The sequence below is a fragment of the Aethalodelphis obliquidens genome, unplaced genomic scaffold (assembly GCF_003676395.1).
Source record: "Aethalodelphis obliquidens isolate GAN/ISIS:26980383/991018 unplaced genomic scaffold, ASM367639v1 scaffold18, whole genome shotgun sequence".
Lineage (NCBI taxonomy): Eukaryota > Metazoa > Chordata > Mammalia > Artiodactyla > Delphinidae > Aethalodelphis > Aethalodelphis obliquidens.
In genome coordinates this window covers 9,615,626-9,637,832 of record NW_020837962.1, presented here as the reverse complement: position 1 = coordinate 9,637,832, position 22,207 = coordinate 9,615,626, and the positions used below count along the sequence as shown (strand labels likewise).

At 46.2% G+C, this 22,207-nt stretch overlaps 1 protein-coding gene across 1 annotated transcript in view; it reads right to left on the bottom strand.

The window, feature by feature from the left end:
- Positions 1–47: 47 nt before the first annotated feature.
- GLYR1 (glyoxylate reductase 1 homolog) overlaps positions 48–22,207 on the bottom strand; it is a 34,546-nt gene continuing 12,386 nt past the window's right edge. The window contains exons 4-16 of the mRNA XM_027117487.1: positions 21,815–21,953; positions 21,025–21,267; positions 17,317–17,403; positions 16,343–16,399; positions 15,345–15,395; positions 15,182–15,255; positions 12,047–12,146; positions 6,925–7,035; positions 6,129–6,230; positions 5,254–5,596; positions 4,756–4,935; positions 4,315–4,439; positions 48–392 (exon numbers count right to left, since the gene is read on the bottom strand). Coding sequence (XP_026973288.1) covers positions 318–392; positions 4,315–4,439; positions 4,756–4,935; positions 5,254–5,596; positions 6,129–6,230; positions 6,925–7,035; positions 12,047–12,146; positions 15,182–15,255; positions 15,345–15,395; positions 16,343–16,399; positions 17,317–17,403; positions 21,025–21,267; positions 21,815–21,953 — 1,687 coding nt within the window. The 3' untranslated portion in view covers positions 48–317. The remainder of the gene's footprint in view (positions 393–4,314; positions 4,440–4,755; positions 4,936–5,253; positions 5,597–6,128; positions 6,231–6,924; positions 7,036–12,046; positions 12,147–15,181; positions 15,256–15,344; positions 15,396–16,342; positions 16,400–17,316; positions 17,404–21,024; positions 21,268–21,814; positions 21,954–22,207) is intronic.

Sequence of the window (22,207 nt, the reverse complement as noted above, 5' to 3'; positions counted from 1 at the left end):
TGTGTGTGTGTGTGTGTGTGTGTGTGTGTGTGTGTGTGTGTGTGTGTTTGTGTGTGTGAACACACAGCCACCTAGTCCAAGGCCGGTGCCCAGCTCAAGAGCTTTCCCACAGGCCAATCCTGCTGACACCCCTCCCCTCTCCAGGACCTCTAGGGGAGGAGCGACGCTGTGTGCTGTGCTGATGGCAAGTCTCAAAGTCTGTAAAAAAGAAGATGGAGACAGGTGGACTGGTCCAGAGTTAAGTCCCAGGACCCCAACTCCATGTGAGGAAGAGGGGGTCAGAGGGAAGATGGGGGGGTGGGGGTGGGGTCAAGGGCTTAGTGTATATAGGCTCGGTACACGGCAGACATGTCATTGTCAGACTGGTCCAGTGCCTTGGCTCTTTTGTACACCTGGAAAAAAACGACATGGGCTTAGTCTGGCCACAAAGCTGACTTACAGACACAGATCTGCTTCCGAGAGGCGGTTCTCGATGTGGTTAGGTAGGTAGGTTCTGGAGTCTAGGCTGTCTGGGCGTGACTCCTGGATCACCCACTGACTGGCCTAACCTTGGACAAAGTGCCTCAGTTTCTCTGTGTCTCCACCACTGCTTCTTGACTTTATGGAGAAGGTAACAGGGTTATTGTGAGGATTAATGGAGTGAGGAATATAAAGGGCTCAGAGGCAGGGCTCAGCATTGTTAGTAGTTATAATCATGTTCCTTCCTGCTCCAAGGACTTCCCATGTTATTCTCTGGGCCACTGTCCCTGTCCTTCCCTCAGCATTGGCTGGCTCCTTCCCAATCAGCTCCAAGGCCTTTCCTGACCATCCCATTTGAAGCAGCAGCTGCACCACTTTACCCAGCCACCTCCATCCCTTTACTCTGTTCCACTTTATTCATAATTCTAACCTTCTGCAATTCTTACTTGTTTAAACATTTATGTGCTTATTTTGTGCCTCCTTCCATTAAAATGTAAGCTCCATAAGGAAAAGAAGGGGCTGCACCCTGTGTCCCCAGAGCCTAGCATGGTGCTTGGCAATTAACAGCCACCCTAAAGGTACTAGACGAATATGAAAGAGTGTGAGAAAAATTAAAAAGCCATCATTTAACAAGGGCAGCACAACATCCAGTCATGTTGAAAAAATGCAGCTGGACACAGGTTCCTCCCACACAGTTGGCTGCCTGCATTTTTTTCTTTTTCTAAACATGATGTCCACTACAGCTCAGGTGTAGCTGTCAACTCAGAATGAAGACTAAATAAAGACCTTTTGAGATAAATGAGAACTAATCATTGCCAGCAAACCTGCATTCAGGAAATGCTAAAGCAAGTTCTTCCAGCTGAAAGGAAAACAATACCAGAGAGAAATTCAATTCTTCAGAAAGGAAAGGAAAGTACTGGAAATGGTAAATTAGAGAAATATGAACTTATTTTTTCTCTGAATTTCTTTAAAATACATATGACTACTTAAAGCAAGACATTCTGACAATGGTGGGTTTAAAACAAAGACAAATGTAACACATAGGACATCTGTACTCTAAAGCAGGGGTTCTCAACCCGGGATCATTTTGCTCCCCACCTGGAGTGACATTTGGTAATGTCTGGAGACACCTTCTATGAACTGAGGGGGTGCAACCGGCATCTAGTGGGTAGAGGACAGGAATGCTGCTAAACACCCTGCAGTGCACTGGAGAGCACCCACATCAAAACGTCAATAGTGCCCAGGTTGAGAAACCCTGCCTTAGAAGATGAGGGAGGGAGAGGTAAATGGATCTACATTTTATGTAAAGAGGTCTAATCTAGGATGTGAAATTAAGGATGTGTATAGCAATCCTTAGAGCAAAGACAAAAATGATGCACTGTTAAAAAGCCAATAGATAAAATGGAATTAAAAAAATATATATTTATTTATTTGGCTGCGCTGGGTCTTAGTTGTGGCACACAGGATCTCGGGATCTTCACTGTGGCATGTGGGATCTAGTTCCCTGACCAGGGATTGAACCCGGGCCTCCTGCATTGGGAGGGCGGAGTCTTAACCACTGGACCGCAAGGGGAGTCCCAATAAAATGGAATTCTAAAATATATTCAAATATCCCAAAAAAGGGATATCCCAAAAGAAAGGAGGAACAGACAAACAAAAGCCAGAGTGGACAAATGGCAATCAAATGATAAAAGAGTAGCTCTAAATCCAACCACATATCAACAGACTTCAAGACAAAGACTAAATGTTAATGGACCAGTTAACCTCAAGATCCTGAACTCCAAACAGTGGCCAGAAAGTGCCGTGCTCCATCAAGAAATTAACCAAAATATCTGTTTCCAAGCCAACGAATCCTGTAGTCAAGGGAGAGGCAAGTGGAAATCACCTCACAGAGAAGTGCTCCCAACACAAGCCACCATGGAACCCTTCAGAAGTAACCACAGTTACAAACTCATCAACGAAAAATTATATAACACACGAGGAATTCCACTACCAAGAGAGAACCTGAAGGTAAGAAAGGAGGAACCTGAAATTGTACTTCAAACTGGAAGAGTGAAACAAGTACTCTGAGATGTTCAGACACATGAAGGAAGGACAGAGACACAGAATTCAAGGACAGAAGATTATAAACTATGAAAAGGCAGGTCTGAAAAGAACAGTACTGTGTATTTATTTATTTATTTATTTATTTTTGGCTGCGCTGTGCGGCTTGCAGGATCTTAGTTCCCCAACCAGGGATGGAACCTGGGCCTCCAGCAGTGGAAGCAAGGAGTCCTAACCACTGGACAGCCAGGGAATTCCCCAGTACTGTGTATTTTTACTTCTTCTTTGTCTCTATAGAACAAGCTACTTGAAACCTCTATTTAACTTGAATAAAAATGCATATAGTTTATAGCACTTGGAAGACAGAGTCTCTAAAATAAATGAATCTGTGTGATTCATGTATGTACGTGTTTCACAAAATGTAGATTTTTAAAAATTTATTTTATTATTTTATGTTTTGGCTGCGTTGGGTCTTCGTTGCTGTGCGCGGGCTTTTCTCTGGCTGCGGCGAGCGGGGACAACTCTTCGTTGCGGTGCGCGGGCTTCTCATTGCGGTGGCTTCTCTTGTTGCAGAGCACAGGCTCTAGGCTTGCGGGCTTCAGTAGTTGTGGCTCGCAGGCTCTAGAGCACAGGCTCAGTAGTTGTGGCGCACGGGCTTAGAGGCTCCGCGGCATGTGGGATCTTCCCGGACCAGGGCTCGAACCTGTGTCCCCTGCATTGGCAGGCAGATTCTTAACAACTGCACCACCAGGGAAGCCCAAAATGTTGTTTTTATTGTAATTCTATAGTAAAGACAAATATTGCTCAGCTGTTTTTTTTTTTAAGCTTATACTTCTATCAGATTGAGATAAGAAAACTGAACTTCTAAAAAACTGTTTCCAAAAAGTGCCTATGTAGGTGCTTAATAGATGTCATTCAAAAAAAATGTTAAGGACTAAACAATCCAATTAATAGGCAGACAGTGTCAGAATGGATAAAAATGCAAGCCCCAATTATAGACTGTCTACAACAGACACAATTTTAAAACAAAGGTTGAAAGTAAATGGATGGAAAAAAATACATCACATGGAAATCGTAAGCATGAGAAGGCTACAGCAGCCATATGAAAATCAGACAACAGACTTCAAGACAAAGATCAAGGTGGACATTTCTTAATAACGAAAGAGCAAATTCATCAGGAAGACATAACAAGCATAAATGGCTAAGAGCCCAATAACAAAGACATCAAGCAAAATGGACAGAATTAAAGGGAGAAACATGATCCCACAATCACAGCTTGAGATTTTAACATCCCTTTCTTAGCAATTGAAAGAACTAGAGAAAAAGGTCAGTAAAGATAATCTGAAAAAATACTACCAACCATCTCAACCTAATTGATATGTGCAGAACACAGCACCCAACTGCAGAACACGCAGTCTTCTTAAGTGAACATGGCACACCCACCAAGACAGATCATCTGCTAAGCCACAAAACAAGTCTGAATCAATGTAAAGAGTTAAAATCCATATGTAGTATATTTTTTTAGATCACAGAGATACATTAGAAATCAATAACCATTAGGTATCTAGGAAACCCTTCAGGGTTTTTATTTGTATTTGACAAATAATCCACAGGTCAAAGAAGAACTCCCAGGGAAGTAAGCATGGCTCGGAGGAAATATACTTAGAAAAGGAAGGTCTAAAATCAGCAACCTAAGATTCCACCTTGAGAGGTTAGACACAGAGCCAAGCCAAGCCAAAGTAAGCAGAGGGAGGAGTGCAAGGGAAACAAAGGAGGGCTGCTGGGACTAGCACCGCGGCCTCCTGCTGTTACCTCATTGGCTGCAGCTGCCATAGGAGTCGGATGGTTGACGGCATCACCCAGCGCAATGGCTAGACGGAGATCCTTCTGAATGTATTTCAGGTAGAAATCAGGCTTAAAGTTTCCTTGTAGGATATCTGAGGAGGGAAAGTCATTCATCAGAAGATCTGAAAGGATCCTAAATAAGAAACCACCTGGAGTCCTGTCAGAGGTCAATACCTAGCATTTCCTCCCCCTTGGACACCCAAGAGACAAGTTCCCAGCCTGTAGCCCCAAATCCTATCTACCATGTCTCCGGATGCTCTCTGACTGGGGGCCTGGACTGACTGGAGTGGGTGCATCATTCACACACAATGAGCCCCTGAAGAAGACACTGTTCTGTGACATCTGCCTGACCCAGTTCCCAGCTTCAACCAAAACTAAAACGCAAAAGAGAGGCCAAAGGCAACTTACTTTGGCACTTCTGGTCCAGGAAGATGCTGGCCAACTGTCCCTGATTGAGGATGTCCAAGAGTGTCTGCTGGGACTGGCCTGTCACTTGGGCCAGGGTGAGCCCCTCAGCGATGGTGGCCATGAAGCTCCCCTGGACCATGTTCACGATCAGCATCATCTTAGCTGCGTTGCCAACCTCACCTGCCCAGGGCAAAGAATCGTGGTCACATCCCAAGAATCCTGTGGGGAGGGACTTTCTGCCCACCCTCACCCCTGCTTGGACCCACCTCTACACCCAGGGGAGGCCCCATTCACCTGCCCCTGACAGAACTGGCTCTGACCCTTCTGGCTCTTCCTCCTTCCAGGCACTGACTGTGCAAGTCAAAGGAAACCTTCCCACGGGGGCCCCAGGCAGAGAGGCCGTGCGGGACTGACGGTGTCATCAGGGCGGTCTAGAGGGGATGTGGCCCACCCAGCCTCCAGGCCTGAAGTGGCCCGACAGGTGGGCAGGCATGTTACCTAGAAAGAAGGAAGTCTTCCCCATTGCCTGGAAGCAGCTGCTGCAGTCCTCATATAAGCCCCTGTCTCCGGCCGCTAAGATCACCAACATCCCATCATTAGATAGCTGCTGATTCCCTGAGACCGGGGCTTCCAGAAAGCGGCCCCCCCTGGACACAATCACCTGGAAAGGAAAGTCACAGCTTCTGGAGGCCTTGCCTCTCATGAAGGTCTTGGGCAGGAAGCAAGGAGCATACTGGGGCAGGAGCACTTGACCCTCCACGCCGAGGCCCCAAAGCTGATGCCCGTACCAAGGTGCTGGACTGACAATGGGAGGGTCAGCAGACTGTCCTCCACCAGGTGCCTGAATCACATGCAGTAGACAGAGAGAAGCTGGGGTGTCCTCATAGGCTCCCATTTACTCGGAATTTCTCACAAAGACCAAAGACTATAACCAACATGACAATGCCAATGGCGTGGTTGACCACACTTCCTAAAGACACTGTCCTACCTTGATTTTAGCCACCCGTAGAATGCACATGGGCCACAAATCACCACCCCCTCACTTGGGCCCAGTGGCTCAGCGTGGTGGAATACTCTGCTAGTATCTGTAGAAAGCTGCTTAACTCAAAAAGGCCCTGCTGGCAGCCTAGATTTGCTTCTGAGAGGCTGGCAGCTATAGGACCCAATGCCCATCCCAGCCAGGAAACAAGTCTCCTTTCACAGCCACTCAGACTAGCTGTAGATCTGAAGGCAGAGAGTGAAGACAGGCTAGTCCCAAAGTCTCTGGCTTTGGCTCTAGAGTAACTAAGTTGCCCACTCTTCGGCATGGTTAGCCTGGGTCTTGGGCTCCAACTGAAAGGATGCTGGAGGGCCAGCCCGAATGAGGCCGCTACCTGGGCCAGCTCGGTGACTGTGTCAGCATCCACCGTTGACATGTCCACGTAGCACTTCCCGGGGCGGATCCCTTGCAGCACACCACTGGGGCCCAGCACCAGCTGTGGGGACACAAGGGAGAAGCAATAGCCCAGGCTCCCAGCCAGACACCCAGGAGCCCCTTAGACCTAAGGTCAGCGTCCTGCTGATTTTTTGGCTCATTTCCCAAATAGAAGCTAAATATTAAGGCTCAAAAGGGAAGAGCATGTAAATAAGCAAGGGAAAGAGGAGAATTTATGGTATGCTCCCATTTATCTTCAAAAAGAACATGTGTGTTTCTTTTTATTAAAAACCTCCCATTGAAAAGATGGAACCTCACTATTTATTTTTTTTGGCTTCTTTGGATTTACTTGGATTAGTCCAGTCATGAGTTTAACAAGATGACTACTGCACTTGAACTTTTAAAGCATACAAATACAGCGATAGCTAAACATAGGAACTTGTCACATGGACCACAGGCACACCAAAGCTTCCAGCTCAACAGGAATACATTAGCCTGTCAGGAACCATTTCACATTTCAGCACAGACCTCAGGGACCCTCATCAGTTTCATTCTTTGTTCTGAATTAAAGGAAGTCTGTATTCAATCTATGCAAACACCCTTCACAATGGGAGATGGCCCCCAAATGGGAAATCCACCGCCCCACCCCTCCCCCAATGCAAACACTCACTCAGTGCTCAGGGGAGAAGGGGAGGAGGCCAGCCAGTTTTCCCGGCCACAACCTGAGACGCTGAGGGGAGGGAGGGGATCCTTACGTCCTTGGCTGCCTTTGGATCCGACACGCAGGCAAACGTGATGTCACAAGTTGAAACGACTTCAGCGGGGGTTCTTCCTAGGCGGGCCCCCTCCTGGATGAACAAATCACACTGCAAAAGTCACAGATCCTAATGTGAGCTGCAGGCAGTGCACAACACACACACCAGCCAGGCCAGAGATGCAGTGCTCAGTCCTCCGGAGTGGCCTTCCAAGGCAAGAGGCTGAGACTGTGAGCCAGGGACCCCAGCGGGCAGTCTGACTGCTCAGGGAAGTGGACGGAAGCCCCTTAAGCACAGTCTTGTGGTTTTTTTTTTTTTTGGCCACACTCATGTGAGACCTTAGTTCCCTGACCAGCGATTGAACCCACGCCCCTACAGTGGAAGCGCAGAGTCTTAACCACTGGACTGCCAGGGAAGTCCCCAGTCTTGCCTAGGAGGATGTTCCATGTTCTACTTCACAGGAGGCACAAAACAAACGTCTGCTGAAGGTTTTCTGAATGAAGAACAGGATGTGAATAGTACTTGTCTGCCGCTCTTTGTGGCTGTCGCTGTCTTGGCTGTGGTGAAATCTACCCAGTGCCCTGTGAGCTGGGGAAGCAGGGCTTGGGCTAACAGGTTGCCATTCCGTACTGAATTGTTTCTGGCGGGGGGGTCTACAAGCACTAATTTTTCTTTTCTGAAAATTAAAATCACTAGAACATCTCATAACAAAATACATCATTAACATTTTGCTGTATTTCCTTTTTCTTTCTTTTCTTTTCTTTTTTTTTTGCGGTACACGGGCCTCTCACTGTTGTGGCCTCTCCCGTTGCGGAGCACAGGCTCTGGACGCACAGGCTCAGCGGCCATGGCTCACGGGCCCAGCCGCTCTGCGGCATATGAGATCCTCCCGGAGCAGGGCACGAACCCGTGTCCCCTGCATCGGCAGGCAGACTCTCAACCACTGCACCACCAGAGAAGCCCTGTATTTCCTTTTTCTAAAGGCATTTCAAAAAAGTATTTAGAATAATTTGGACCTATTATTTTGCATCTAATTTTTAACATTTTATATGATTACATCTATCAATATTATAGACTTTCATAATTACTGTTTATAATGCATGGCTGCAGGATACTCCACTGAGATATATACCTGAGTTTACCTAATGGCTCTCCTGCAGTTCAATATCTGGCCTGATTTTAATTATAAATGAGTCCAACAAATATCCATCTCTTCTATTTTTTGAATTTAGATCTCTGTAAGTAGAATATAACAGGCTCCAAAAATGGTTTTAAAAAATGTAGACAAATGGCTTTCGAATAAGGCTGTGTCCATTTATAATGATCTCTGGCAAAGTCTCAAATCACCAACACAGAGCACATTTTTTAAAAACAACAAATAAGTACACATAAATACATTAAAAACTTGTCCTACTAGATGATTTAACAAGCCAAAAATGGCCACTTTCTGCTTGATATATTCTGATTACTCCTGATTACTGAATCTCTTTAATACCTCTGTTTATTGTTTCCTCTTTGTGAGCTATTTAAAAATCTTTAAATCATTACTATACTATTTGTTTAACAAGAAATTCCACTCCTGGTTTTATACCTAAAGAAAACAAAAACACTAATTTGAAAAGATACACACACCCCAAATGTTCATAGCAGCATTACAATAGCCAAAATATGGAAGCAACCTAAGTGTCCATCAACAGATGAATGAATAAAGAAGATGTGGTACACACACAGACACACACACGGAAGAATATTACTCAGTCATAAAAAGAATGAAATTCTGCCATTTGTAACAACATGGATGGACCTAGAGGGTATTATTATGCTTAGTGAAATAAGTCAGACAGAGAAAGACAAATACGCTACACTATCACTTATATATGGAACCTAAAAAACAAACAAATAAATGAATATAAATAAAAGAAACAGACTCATAGAACAAATTAGTGGTTACCAGTGAGGAGAGGGAATCGGAGAGGGGCAAAATAGGAGTAGGGGACAGTACAAACTGCTATATATAAACTAAATAAGCTACAAGGATATATTGTGCAGCATAGAAAAATATAGCCATCATTTTATAATAACTTTAAATGAAATATAACCCATAAAAATACTGAATCACTATGCTGTACACCTGAAAGTAATCTACCAATGTAAATCAACTATACTTCAAAAGAACCAAAACCAAACAAACAAAACCCCCAAAACCCCCCACAAAAACTAGGGAAAAATACATAAAAATTGTTAGGGTAGTGGGAAATTTTTAGAAATACAAAATTTTTAAATTCCAAAAAAAAAACGAGTTGGCATACTTTTCAATTTTTTTTCGTTTATTTTTTGTTGTGAGGAGTATTATCAAAAACTATTCATGGGGTGGCTGGGATGAATTGGGAGAATGGGACTAACATATATACACTACTATGTATAAAACAAACAGCTAATGAGAACCTACTGTATAGCACAGGGAACTATACTCAATGCTCTGTGGTGACCTAAATGGGAAAGAAATCCGAAAAGAGAGGATATATGTATAGGTACAGCTGATTCACTTTGCTGTACAGCAGAAACTAATACAACATTGTAAAACAACTATACTCCAATAAAAACTAATTAAAAAAAATATTCATCTTGGGTTTCCCTGGTGGTGCAGTGGTTAAGAATCCACCTGCCAATGTAGGAGACAGCGGTTCAAGCCCTGGTCGGGGAAGATCCCACATGCCACAGAGCAACTAAGCCTGTTCACCACAACTACTGCGCCTACGCTCTAGAGCCTGTGAGCCACAACTACTGAAGCCCGCATGCCTAGAGCCCATGCTCCGCAACAAGAGAAGCCACCGCAATGAGAAGCCCGCGCACCACAACGAAGAGTAGCCCCTGTTCGCCATAACTAGAGAAAGCCTGCATGTAGTAACAAAGACCCAACTCAGCCAAAAATAAATAAATAAATAAATAATAAAAAGAATCTGCCCGCCAATGCAGGGGACATGGGTCTGAGCCCTGGTCCGGGAAGATCCTCCATACCACGGAGCAACTAAGCCCATGCACCACAACTACTGAGCCTGAGCTCTAGAGCACGTGAGCCACAACTACTGAAGCCTGTGCACCTAGAGCCTGTGCTCCGTAACAAGAGAAGCCACTGCAAAGAGAAGTCTGCGCACTGCAATGAAGAGTAGCCCCCGCTCACTGCAACTAAAAGAAAGCCTGTGTGCAGCAATGAAAACCCAACGCAGCCAAAAATAAAAAAAAATAAATTTATTAAAAAAAAATTCACTTTTTCCTTAAAAAGACAGACTTAAAAAGATCTATGTTAATAATTTTGTTTTCTTCTGGTTTTTCCTTTTGAAAGAAATGAGGGTAAGCAGCAGAGCTGTCTGATTCCAAGCCCAAGTTCATAATTGCTTTGCTCTACTGTCTTCCCATAAATTAATCTGGAAAGAATGGCCACGTTTATAACAATTAAGCTTTCCAATCAAGAAAACAGGATGACCCGAGGCACTTCTATCAAATGGGAACATACTTATAATGCAAACCCTTAGATTCTACCGATGTTCTGCAAGTATGCATGTCTAGATTTCCTGGTTACCCTGGCCTTGAATCAGAAATATCTGCTGAAAGGGCCTCTGAGATCTCACTCCTGACTCAGGGCCCCACAGCACCTACCCAATGCCCAGCACCTGAAGCCCACATCTCTTAGCATGGCTTTCAGTGCCCTTTCTCCCAGGCTCCCTCAACTCTCCAACCAGTTCCTTATTATTCTTGAAAAGGGCGGTTTTAACAAAGTGAACTTCTTACTTTGCCTAGAACATTTTTGTTTATTCAAATCCACCAGCTCTACTACCTCCCTTCATTCCAGCTCTCACCTTGCTACACACATGGGATGCTCACCCCATCATTTCACAAATATATGCTTAGCCACACCTTGTTCCTCAAGAGGCTGGTTCTTTCTTGGTCTCTTCGTTCCTGGCAAATACACTGCTTTAATTTTCTGGTACTTAGACTATGGTTCTTTATTTCTTTAATTTTATTTATTTATTTATTAATTATTTTATTTGGCTGTGTTGGGTCTTCATTGCTGCGCATGGGCTTTCTCTAGTTGCGTCCAGTGGGGGCTACTCTTCGTTGTGGTGCACGGGCTTCTCATTGTGGTAGCTTCCCTTGTTGCAGAGCACGGGCTCCAGGCACACAGGCTTCGGTAGTTGTGGCTCGTGGGCTCCAGAGCACAGGCTCAGTAGTTGTGGCGCATGGGCTTAGTTGTTCCGCAGCATGTGGGATCTTCCCGGACCAGGGATTGAACCTAGGTCCCTTGTGTTGGCAGGTGGTTTCTTAACCACTGCGCCACCAGGTAAGTCCTAGGCTATGGTTCTTTACCTTTTCCTGGATGGGAACTTGATGGGAGCCTGGCCTCTCTCCATTACAAAAGACTTGGAATTCCATTTCAGGGCATGCACAGACCCCTTGAATCCATGGACCACCTGAGGTTAAGAACTTCTAAACCTGTCCTGTCCCATATGGTAGCCACTAGCCACAGGAGACTGTTTATTTTTAAGTGAAACAAAATTTAAAATTCTTCAGTCTACTAGCCATGAATCAAGTGTTCAAGAGTCACATGTGGCCAGTGGCTACCACACAGGCCAGTGCAGATATAGGACATCTCTTTCACCACAGAATGTTCTACGGCACGGTGCTGTTAATACAATCCAAACACAGAACATAGTGCAGCCATTAACAAGGACGAAGCAGATCTGTTGATACACACTCTCCATATCAATGATTACACACACACACACACACACACACGCACACACACACACACACACACACAAACTCTTGCATGTGCATGGAAAAACCTGACAGGTTTTTTTCCTATTACTTATTTCAGGTAATGGCAGAGAGGGAAAATTTCCACTTCATTTTATACCCCTGGGTGTTTTAAATGTTCAGTTTTTATGATAACGTCCTACACTGGTGTATCTACACCCCCACCTGCCTGAACTAAGAGCTTGGCTTCTACTCCATGGCATGCAGAACGATGAAGAGAGACAGGAGGGAGAGTCCTATCCTTAGTTACCCCAAGGGTCAAGGCTCTGTCCCACCCCACCCAACAAGCACCACTATGAATGCTTACTTTCTCTGCAGTCCGGTTCCAGACAGTCACCGTGTGACCCATTTTTAGCAAGTTGGAGACGATGCCACTTCCCATGAGGCCAAGGCCCAAAAATCCTATCCTGAAAAAGAGAGAGACTGATCAGTTCAAGGTGGGGGGTGGGGTGGGGGAGGACAGGGTGAGATCCTGAATGCCACACAGGCTCTGCTTCCTCATAAACCTGGGGAGCCTCACCTAAGACCACCAGGAACGCTGCTCTGTGGTGTGCTGACACCACCACTGCAGAGCCAGCGGTAGTGCAGGCAAAGCGTGCCTTTTCTTATCATGCCACTGTTCAAAAGTGTTCATAAGTTTAAACAGGCATTTTAAAATCCTCAACTGCCACTGCAAGAAGTATGACTCATATGGTTTATGGCAAATCTTCCAAATCATTTCCTTGTTGCTTTGATAGAAGGTCTGAGCTTACAATTCCATTACAGTGAGAAGGCAGACATTTATCTTCAGATCCTGCAACAGTTCCTGATCAGCCACCTCGAGTCATAGGTCTTGAGATGCCAATTTAAAGCACCTTGGGATCCATGACAAGTTAACAGGAGAAGTAAGTACGGAGCCAGCCACCTTCCTCAACTGCAGGAGTCAGCATCCTGGTGCTCACCTCCCCTTCCCAGCTCCACGCCCTGCACCACCTTTGCACTCTTCGTGCCGTCAGCAGGGACAGGCCTTGCCTCGCTTCTTCAAAGCCTCACCTGAGCTTTGGAACCAATCTTTCTTTCCCAGTGCATGGATTCTTCTCCTGAACCTCTTTCCTCCCGTTGCTTCTCTACCCTGGCCTGTCCTTCTCTCCACCACGCCTTCTAACTGCAGGCCCAGTATGATCCTTCTGAATCTGAAGTACTCAGGTGGACAGTATGTTTGGCTTACCTTCACTTCCTACAGCTTGCTCCTTCCTACAACCCCTAGAACTTGGGAGCTACAAGCTGCTACATGCTTTTATAGATGATTTTACCTTGCCCAAATGTCTCTTCTTGGTTCTTGCACTTCTGTAACTCTCCTTGCATGAGACATGGCTAAACAATGCCTCTTTCTTCATTTAATTAATTTTTTGGCTGCGTTGGGACTTCGTTGCTGCACGTGGGCTTTCTCTAGTTGCTTTGAGCCAGGGCTACTCTTTGTTGCAGCGCGGGCTTCTCACTGCGGTGGCTTCTCTTGTTGTGGAGCATGGGCTCTAGGTGCGTGGGCTTCAGTAGTTGCCGCACATGGGCTCAGTAGTTGCAGCACGTGGGCCCTAGAGGGCGCAGGCTTCAGTAGTTGTGGCACGTGGGCTCAGTAGTTGTGGCTCGCGGGCTCTAAGGCGCACGGGCTCAGTTGCTCCACGGCATGTAGGATCTCCCCGGACCAGGGCTTGAACCCGTGTCCCCTGCATTGGCAGGCGGATTCTTAACCGCTGCGCCACCAGGGAAGTCCTCTTTCTTCATTTATTACCTCATGTTCTTGTTTTCAGCTTGTGTTTCTCTCAGCTCTAAGATCCTCTGCAGCTTCTTCACTTTGACCTGTGTTATCCTTTCAGTATTTTCAGTCTCCTGCAAGTCTATCTGCAGCCACCTTTTCAAACTGGCTCAGAGGTTCCACTATCATTGCTGGAATATGCACTCTCATACTCTCTGTCCCAGCCTGCTCTAAGTCATTTGAATCAAATGCTGAAAATGGAACCCACCACCACCTTCCTCACCAAATGGCACCCTTGACCATTAAGTTTCAAGCCAAAGCTTAAAAACAAGGAGGTATCTTTTGTCATTCACAGCTATCTGGGTAGTACAAGTTTTCCCTATGATTCTAAATCATGACATACTAATTCTTTCCTTTTCTTGGTGTTTCAGGACACCTAGAAGACCTGGGGATAAAGTTTATGCATTTTAAACACAGCAACTGACAGTCCCTCATGGTGTCCCTGAGGCAAGATGGAAAATGTGGACCAGGTGGACTGGGTACGAGGCAGCTGGTCTGCTCTGTAGTTGGCTTTACACTCATGTTAAAAAAGGGTTTGACTGATGGGAGAAAACACTGGACTCTGTCCTTGGCCTAGAGCTGGATTTTTTAAAAAAGCCAACAAAATCCTCATTAGTTTAATGGGCAATACTCATTACTCTTTTTATTAGCATATAACATGCCTCTAGCTCCTTCACTCCACTAAGGAAGTTCACTAAATATAACTGACAGAACAAGTGACTTTAACAGTACAAAAAGTGATGAATAATGTAAAAGACACTGTTTTTAGTCTGAGAAAGAACCCTATAGAAGACTCAGATGGGAGATTCAGACTTAGCTACGTACTTCAAGAGAATGCTCCTTCTTCAAGAACCCTTTCCAACAATACAACTAGCTGTCAGAATTGAGGCAAAGGCAAGTGTGGATGCAAGCTAAGGCCTGGGGACCACAGTCAAGTCCCCCACCTGTCTGGGTGGGGCGGAGAGCAGCAGGCAGGTGCACAGGAAGGACAGGGAGGCGACAGCAGGGAGAGCCAGGGAAGGCAGGACAACGGGCTGCCTTCATCTTTTGCCCCCACCAGGGCCAAGGACAGTGGTTCTTAAAGCATGGTCTCCTGATGAGCACCAGCAGCTATCTGGGAATTTGTCCACCCCAGACCTACTGATCAAGAAACCCTACGGGTGGAGTCAAGCAATCGGTGCTTTACGAGAGGCCTTCCAGGTGATTCTTTTTTTTTTTTTAAGTTAGCTGTTTTATTTATTTATTTTTTTGGCCACGCTGCAAGGCTTGTGGGATCTTACTTGCCCGACTAGGGATCAAACCTGGGTCCCTGACAGTGAGAGCTCGGAGTCCTAACCACTGGACCACCAGGGAATTCCCCAAGGTGATTCTGAGACACAGGAAAGTCTAAGAACCACTGATCCAAGTGTTCCCTGCTTGGAGACTCACCGGTGAGCACGAAGCCAAATCCACAGTACATTTATAGGGCAGCTTCTGTCTCCCACAAGTCAAATTACTCCTAGGCAAGTCGTAAGAATTACAACTTTCCCTTTCTCTTTCCATTTAGTCCCAGCAACGGTTGGGACACAACCCTTAACAAGCCACCTTGAGGTCACCCTCTGGCCCCAGCAGAACCAGAGGCACAGGAAGCCTCTTCATCAAAGGTCCTACTTTTTGTCTGTGGGTGTGATGCTGCCATTCACAGCCGTGCTGTCTGCTGCCTGGATGGAGGTGGACCCAGTCTCCTAGGGAAAGGAAGCACAAGTCGTCAGGTCAGCCTGCCCATGTGAGGCCCCAATGAAAATAAAAATGAGGAGGCATGGAACATACATACCTCTTCACATATTTTCAATTTCTTTGTGATTGCCTGGTAACAGACAGCTGGCTAATAAAGAAGAAATGAGAAAACCACTTATTAAACTGAACATTTAACCAGTCTTCATTACGATTTCCCTATTAAGGTTAGGCCCAAAGCGGGAAGTTAACATCAAAAACTTATTTGGTGTCCAACCTTACTGAATTCCAAACCACACATGAAAAGTTAACTTGCGTCACTTCATTCAGCTCTCACGCAGCTCTACAAGATGCTTTTGCTGATCATGACGTTGAAAATCAGAGGTGTTAGGTCATGTGCCCAGAATTACAGACCTGGTCAGTATAACTAGGCTTGGAATACAGATCTGTCCAACTCCAAGGTCACATACCATCAGCAGATCCTATCAGGGCTCAGCCTAACCGACAGCCCTGTAGACACTTGGGGAAACTACCCCCACACTCCCAGGGCTCATGGAGACTGCCTTCATCCAGCAGCACTGGCTACCTTGTGGGTGGTCGACAGCTCCTGAAGTTTCAATTCCATCCTAGACTCTGAAGGCAACTGCAAATATCTCAACCACACAGCCACTAAGTTTTAAAAGCTTTTTTGGGTTCATTTTTAGTATTTTTTTTTTTGCGATACACAGGCCTCTCACTGTTGTGGCCTCTCTCGTTGTGGAGCACAGGCTCCGGACGCGCAGGCTCAGCAGCCATGGCTCACGGGCCCAGCCGCTCCGCGGCATGTGGGATCTTCCCGGACTGGGGCACGAACCCGTGTCCCCTGCATCGGCAGGCAGACTCTCAACCACTGCGCCACCAGGGAAGCCCCATTTTTAATCTTAACAGTGCCTGATTCACGAGTGGTCCTCTATGTAACTTTTAAACTTAACTAGTTGCTCTGGGCAGCAGTACAGGTACAGACTAACTTTTCAGACTAGGGTGAGGTTCCAAAGGAGCAGGACTCTCCCCTCAGGCCAGCTCCTGACCAAGGATGAAGAACCTCAAAGAACAACTTACCTTCTCGGTTTGGCTGAGCAGGAAGTGATGGAAATGAGGGTCTGCATCTTTAACAGGCTGAAACCAGAAAATGATTTAATAAAACAAGTTATCTTCCAACACAGGTCACCTCCTTCTACCTGAGAACCAGCTTCTCCTCTGGCTGAAACACCTCTGGGAGCTGGGCTCATTCTCACAACTGCCTGGAAACTCTTCTCCCACTGCTGGTCTAAGCCTTTCATAAACGATGCCCATTCTACCTGGAGGAAAACTGGTTTCAAGTGGAAAAGAATGAACGTTTCTGCCAGGTTGGTGGATAAATTATTCCCAAACACTGGAATAATATTTTAAAAGCATACTATTTTTTAAATCCAGCATTCACCAGTCACTTCGGATGACCCAGCAGACCAAACCAAATTCTCAAACTTTTCTGATCTTAGGATTTTGGCCCACTTGTGCCTGGTGCCAGACCCTTGAGTGTCTTGACTCACTGAGGATCAGTATTAAAAGAAATGAGGAGGCAATAACTGCAGGACCGTCAAGGCTTTTCCTAAGTAGGCCCAGCAACAGCGGGACGGTGCATCCACCCCAAGGATAAGGTAGTGTGCAGCTACCAAACATCAAAGCTGTATATACAGTGAAAGGGTGCTTATAAAGTACCAAGTGGAAAAAATCTGCAGAATGATCCCACTTTTGTGAAAACCAACACTACTCCCGAAAGTAAAAACTGTAACATGGGTATGTGATTATGTAAATGATGGTTAAGTGGGTGCACCAAAGGGTTTGGAGTGAGTTACATCAAGCTTAACAGTCAGGATGCCCCAGGGTGGAGACCTGTGCTTTTTAACTCATTCACTTCTGTACTGTTTGGCAATTAGAAAAAAAAAAGTCTCATACACAAGAAAAGTGGGGGAAAGGAAGAGCACATCACACAGTCAGGCCAGGAAACCAGCTCTGAGGCCGGGCTTCTCCTGGTCCACGGGAGAGGTTATTACCTCGCTCACGGTTGGTTGCCATTTAAACGCAGCCATGGGTCCGGCCATCATCCCCTTCACAGTACTAGACTCGGGGATGGTGAGGTCCTACAGAGGGAAAGGCAGATCGTCAAAATGCCGTGGCACCTCAGGAGCAGGTGTCTTCCTGCCTAACTCTGGGAGCACCGCTTCACTGTTTTGCTCCCTTTAGTCACACTCCACCCCGAACTAGCCCTGCCAGCTCCGCGGTCTCCCCCCAGGCATGGCTCTGATGACTGTTCATCGGGAGAAACAGGTCAAGTTCCTGTCAACACAGAGGGAGCCTTTCTTCTTCTCTGTTCTAGAAGTAACAAATGTGTTCCTGTGCCAAAATTTCATAAGGATGGAGGTAACGGGAAAGCCCGATTGTGGTCTGTAGTGTGGTCAGCAGGTCACAGAGAAAATTCCTTATGGCAAATAATGAACATTAAGATAACAATACTGGCTTCAGAAGGAATCCACCATATCTCAAAAAAGACTAAGAAAGCCACATGGAGCAGTGAGGAGATCTGCCCAACTTTTTACAGCTGCTAAGTGACAAAGCCAGAATTAGAACCGGGATGTTGAGGAGCCAGGAGCCTGCTCTCTCCCCAGACAGAAGGTAGGAACTATTTGGGTGGGGGAGTCAAGAGTTCAGTGGGGCATGTTGAGATCTCCACTAGACAGCCGAGGGGAAAATGCAAGGAGGGCCACCGAGGCTGGAAGACAGCAAATGGGGAGATGGACATGAGGTCAAATCTGTGGTGGAGGGGCAAGAGCAGATCAGCTGTAGAGCTTTATCCCTTGACACCTGGCCTGCAGTGGAGACGCTCAAAAAAACAAAAAACAAAAAAAAAAAAGAGGCCCAGCGCAGTACTGTCCCAGAGAAGTTCCTGTCATGATGGACATGTTCTGACTCCGCTGTATCTAGTGCAGTAGCCACAAGTCACATGTCACTATGGAGCACCTGCTAGTGTGACTAAGAAACTGGATTTTAATTTGGGTTTAATGTAAATTAATTTAAATGTAAATGGTCACCAGCCTAGTGACTTGTCTAAGGCCACAACAGAAGGGAGTAAGGCGAGAACACAGCTCTCTGTCCAGCACTGACCAAAGGCCTCAACTCCTGACTCCTTGCTCTCTGCACAAGTCTGGATTTTAGGAGAACCACGGACAGTTCTGTCCTGTCCGGATGGTTTGTGCCCGGAGTTGCAGTTCTCAGCTCAGGACTCAGAAATAAGAGCCCCCGAGAGAGGGTGAATGTGCACCCCTCACATGGCTCCCACACAGAGTCTAGACACAAACACAGCCTTCGCCTTCCCACACATAATCGACACCCCTGCCATCAAGGTCAGGCTTTTCAGTTAATCCTAATGGGACAGAGAATTATGGGCCAGAATGGCAATCATCTGGGGCTCTGCCCAGTTATCAGCTAGGCTACTGTGCTGTTTCAGAGAGGAGCTCGCCAGCCAAATAACAATTACTATAGCAACACACACTCTTTTGTGAGGAGTAAGCCTGGCAGCAGCCCCTGGGGTTGCACTAAAACAACCACACTCTCACTGCACAACAGGCTACTGCTAAAAAATAATAAATAAATAGATGTACAATGTTCATCGAATGTATAGTGTCACAGGCGCTAAGTACTTGGCTTCTGTTACTCATTTAATTCTTAAACCTAAGAGGCTTTATTATTTTCAATAAGCAGACAAGGAAACTGAGGCAAAGGCAGTTGGCCAAGGTTGCACAGCTGTAACAAGTCACGGAGTCATGATTCAAACTCTAGGTCCTCCTCCTAACCTCTCCTTTATACCTCCCTTTATCCAAAAAGAAGTTTCTCTCCAGGGCGAGCACAGGAGTTGGTGAGATCCATGGCTTAAGATACCAGACAGCATGAATTTGGAGAACAGTATAAAACCTGACAGCCCAGATTTCTGTGGGTCCCCAGGAAATCAATTTAATTGGATCAAATCAGATCATACCCCCTCAAAAGTTCATGCACTGCTCCTGGCAATTTCTAAACTTTTTCCACCTTTGGCTGGAGGTTCCCTGCACTCATGGTCACCTTGGCTGTCCCCACCGCTACAGCTGCTCTCATCTACTCTCTGTCTTAGGTCATCTAACAGCGAGAAGGACCTTCTCTAATGCAGAGATGGCACAGTGGCAGCTGACAGGCTGAATCTAGTCCAGAGAGATGTTCCTTTGGACCTAAAAGTGTTTTAAAAATTTGAGTTAGCTTCTAACATTTAAAACTGGAACATTTCACTTAAAAAAAAAAAAATCTGTATTTCCAGCTTCTCTTGAGAAAAACCAGACGATTTGGCAAAAGTTGGCTGTAACCCTGAGGGGGGGCCTTGGCCTCCCCAGACAGCAGCCACTGCCACCCCTAATGCTCTCGGCCCAACCTCCTGCTTGAGCACTCTCTCCCTTCCCTGCCTGGTCTCACTGGTGTCTGAACTTGCAAGTTTTGATCTCACGTTCAGCGTTTCATCACGGCCTCATAACCCGTCTGTCTGTGCCAGCCATCTGGCTTCTAACCCCTTGATCCTGCTCTAACAATCTTCCCCTGTGTTTTGACAGACTACCCCCTTCACCTCAAATTCTCCTCCCTTGGCTTCTAAGACTCATACAAATCTTTTTGGGAAGAAGGTGAGAGGTATATTATTTCTGCTTTACTTTACTTTGCCGGCTCTGCCCACTTCTTCCAACCCTGAGCTATGTGCATCCTCTCTGCAAAGCCAATTTCTGTCCTTCATTCTTCTCTCTCCTTGCTTCCCCCTAAGACAATCCCCATCTGGTCTCATGGATCCAACGTCCTCTCTAGATATTCGCTCCTCCACACCTACATTTCCATCCTATGTTATTGGAAGCCTCCCTGGCAGTCTAGACATCACTCCAAATGCATCACACTCAAAACAGAACTGGTCCTCTTGCCCCATAAACCAGCTCCTCTCCTTACTCCCCTGCTCAGAAAAAAGGCATCATCATTTCCCCAAGCACAGACTTGAAATCATCTCCCTTCCCTTTTTTCCATCATCCCCTATATGTAACCAGTTACCAAATCTTATGAACTCTTCCTCTGAAGTGCCTCTCACACAGTTCCTTTCAATATTTGCTATCCCACCCACCGCCCACCCCCGCCAAGGAAAGCTCCTTATGAACGCACACCTGAAGTTACCCTTCTCATTGGCTTTGAGCCTTTCTTCTCTGCCCGCCATGATCCCTAACACACAGCTGGGAGCACACTGCCACCTCCACATCCAGCTCAAACACCGTGTTCACGGCCCCCTACTGACTCCATGACAGTATAACACTGCTTAGACCTCAAGGCTCTCCACAATCGGGTGACAACCTGTCTTTACCTGTCAGGTCTCCTTCCTGTCCTCTACCAGTACTGAGACTCTGCATGCTAACATCGAGCCCACGTGGGCTGTGCCCTTCGTGTATGGAAGGCCTTCCCTTCTTTCCTGCTCAGCCCTTTCCAGTGCCAGCCCTTGCACGCTGGCTCAGGTGGACCCTTCTCCTCCCTCGACCATCTGGTCCACCCGTGCATCCAGGCCGTGACCCTCCCCTGGTCTGCAGAATTCTTTAGGGCAGCACATAGCAGAGGACTCTACGTCCATTCACGGAGCTGAAGCATACCGTAGAGCTCAGCTCTCCGGTATACAAAAGAAAGTCACTAATCCCAGAAGCTACAGAGATAAAACAAACCTTCTCATCCTTTGGGGGCCGACCCCGCTTCCGGGGACTTTGCTCTTGGGCTCTTTTCAGAGGGGACTTGGAGCCTCTCTCTGAGGAGCCTGAAGACACCCTCTTCTTTCCTTCTCCCATGTTCTTCTTCACCTTCCCTTCAGACAGGCTAAGCTTGCGCTTCTCATCACCTGAGTTTGGCCTACTTCTCTCCTCACTGGAATTACGCCGATTCTTGTCATCAGCAGAACTGTGGGACGATGTCTGAAAGTTTAATAATAATAATGATAACCACCACAACAGCCACCACCATCACTACCATGATTTACAGGAGCCACACCCTGTGATAAGTGCTTTACGTGTGTTATCCACACAACAACCCTATGAAGTAGGCTCTGCTGTCAACTCCACTTATATCTGGGGAAGTGGATTGAAAAAGAAATTCAAGTCACTTGCCCACAGTCCCCAAACTGGATTTACACCCAGGGAGTGGATATAGCCCAGAGGCCGTGCTCCTAACCTCCATGCTATAAAAGGGAGAAGGCCTGTGCTATACTCAAAAGCTGAGATACTTCTCCTGGGTCCAAGAGACTTTCCTAAGAGCAACAATCTATTCCAGAAAGGTCAGCCACATGCATGGAGTTTCAAGTTGATTAGCAAAACACTGATACCTTAGATTTGAAGTAGCTCTCTCTCCACTGGCATTGCATTAAGAATAGTTTTGGGTTCGGGCGATATTTAATCTGTCAGTTACTATGCAAAAATAACCAGTCTGGAGTCAGCATAAAGTGAGAATCGTGAAGCCTCTCACCTGGTCTTTTCCCTTGGCTCTCCTGAGGAACTCTTCTACGGCATCCACAGCTTGCTGGAATCGTTTTCCCTTGTTAATCTTTATCATTTCCTCCTTATGTGCATGATACGGCTTGAGCTGTTCCACTTTGATCCAGGCACTGGCAGAAAACAGAGAGAAAGGATATGTATGATCCGCACTGCCTATGCCCAAAACTATCAAAGACCTCACCCCAGCAGAATGCAAATACCTGTTTGGTTTAACTGGATTTTGAAACAGGCCTTCCATCTTTTTCCAAAACATGCTATTGACCACCCCAAACTCTTGAGCCTAAAAGTATGTTTTCTTGAAACAAGTCAAACAACCACCACCAAAATCAGCATCCTCCAAATAAAATCACTGCACTGCAGGTTA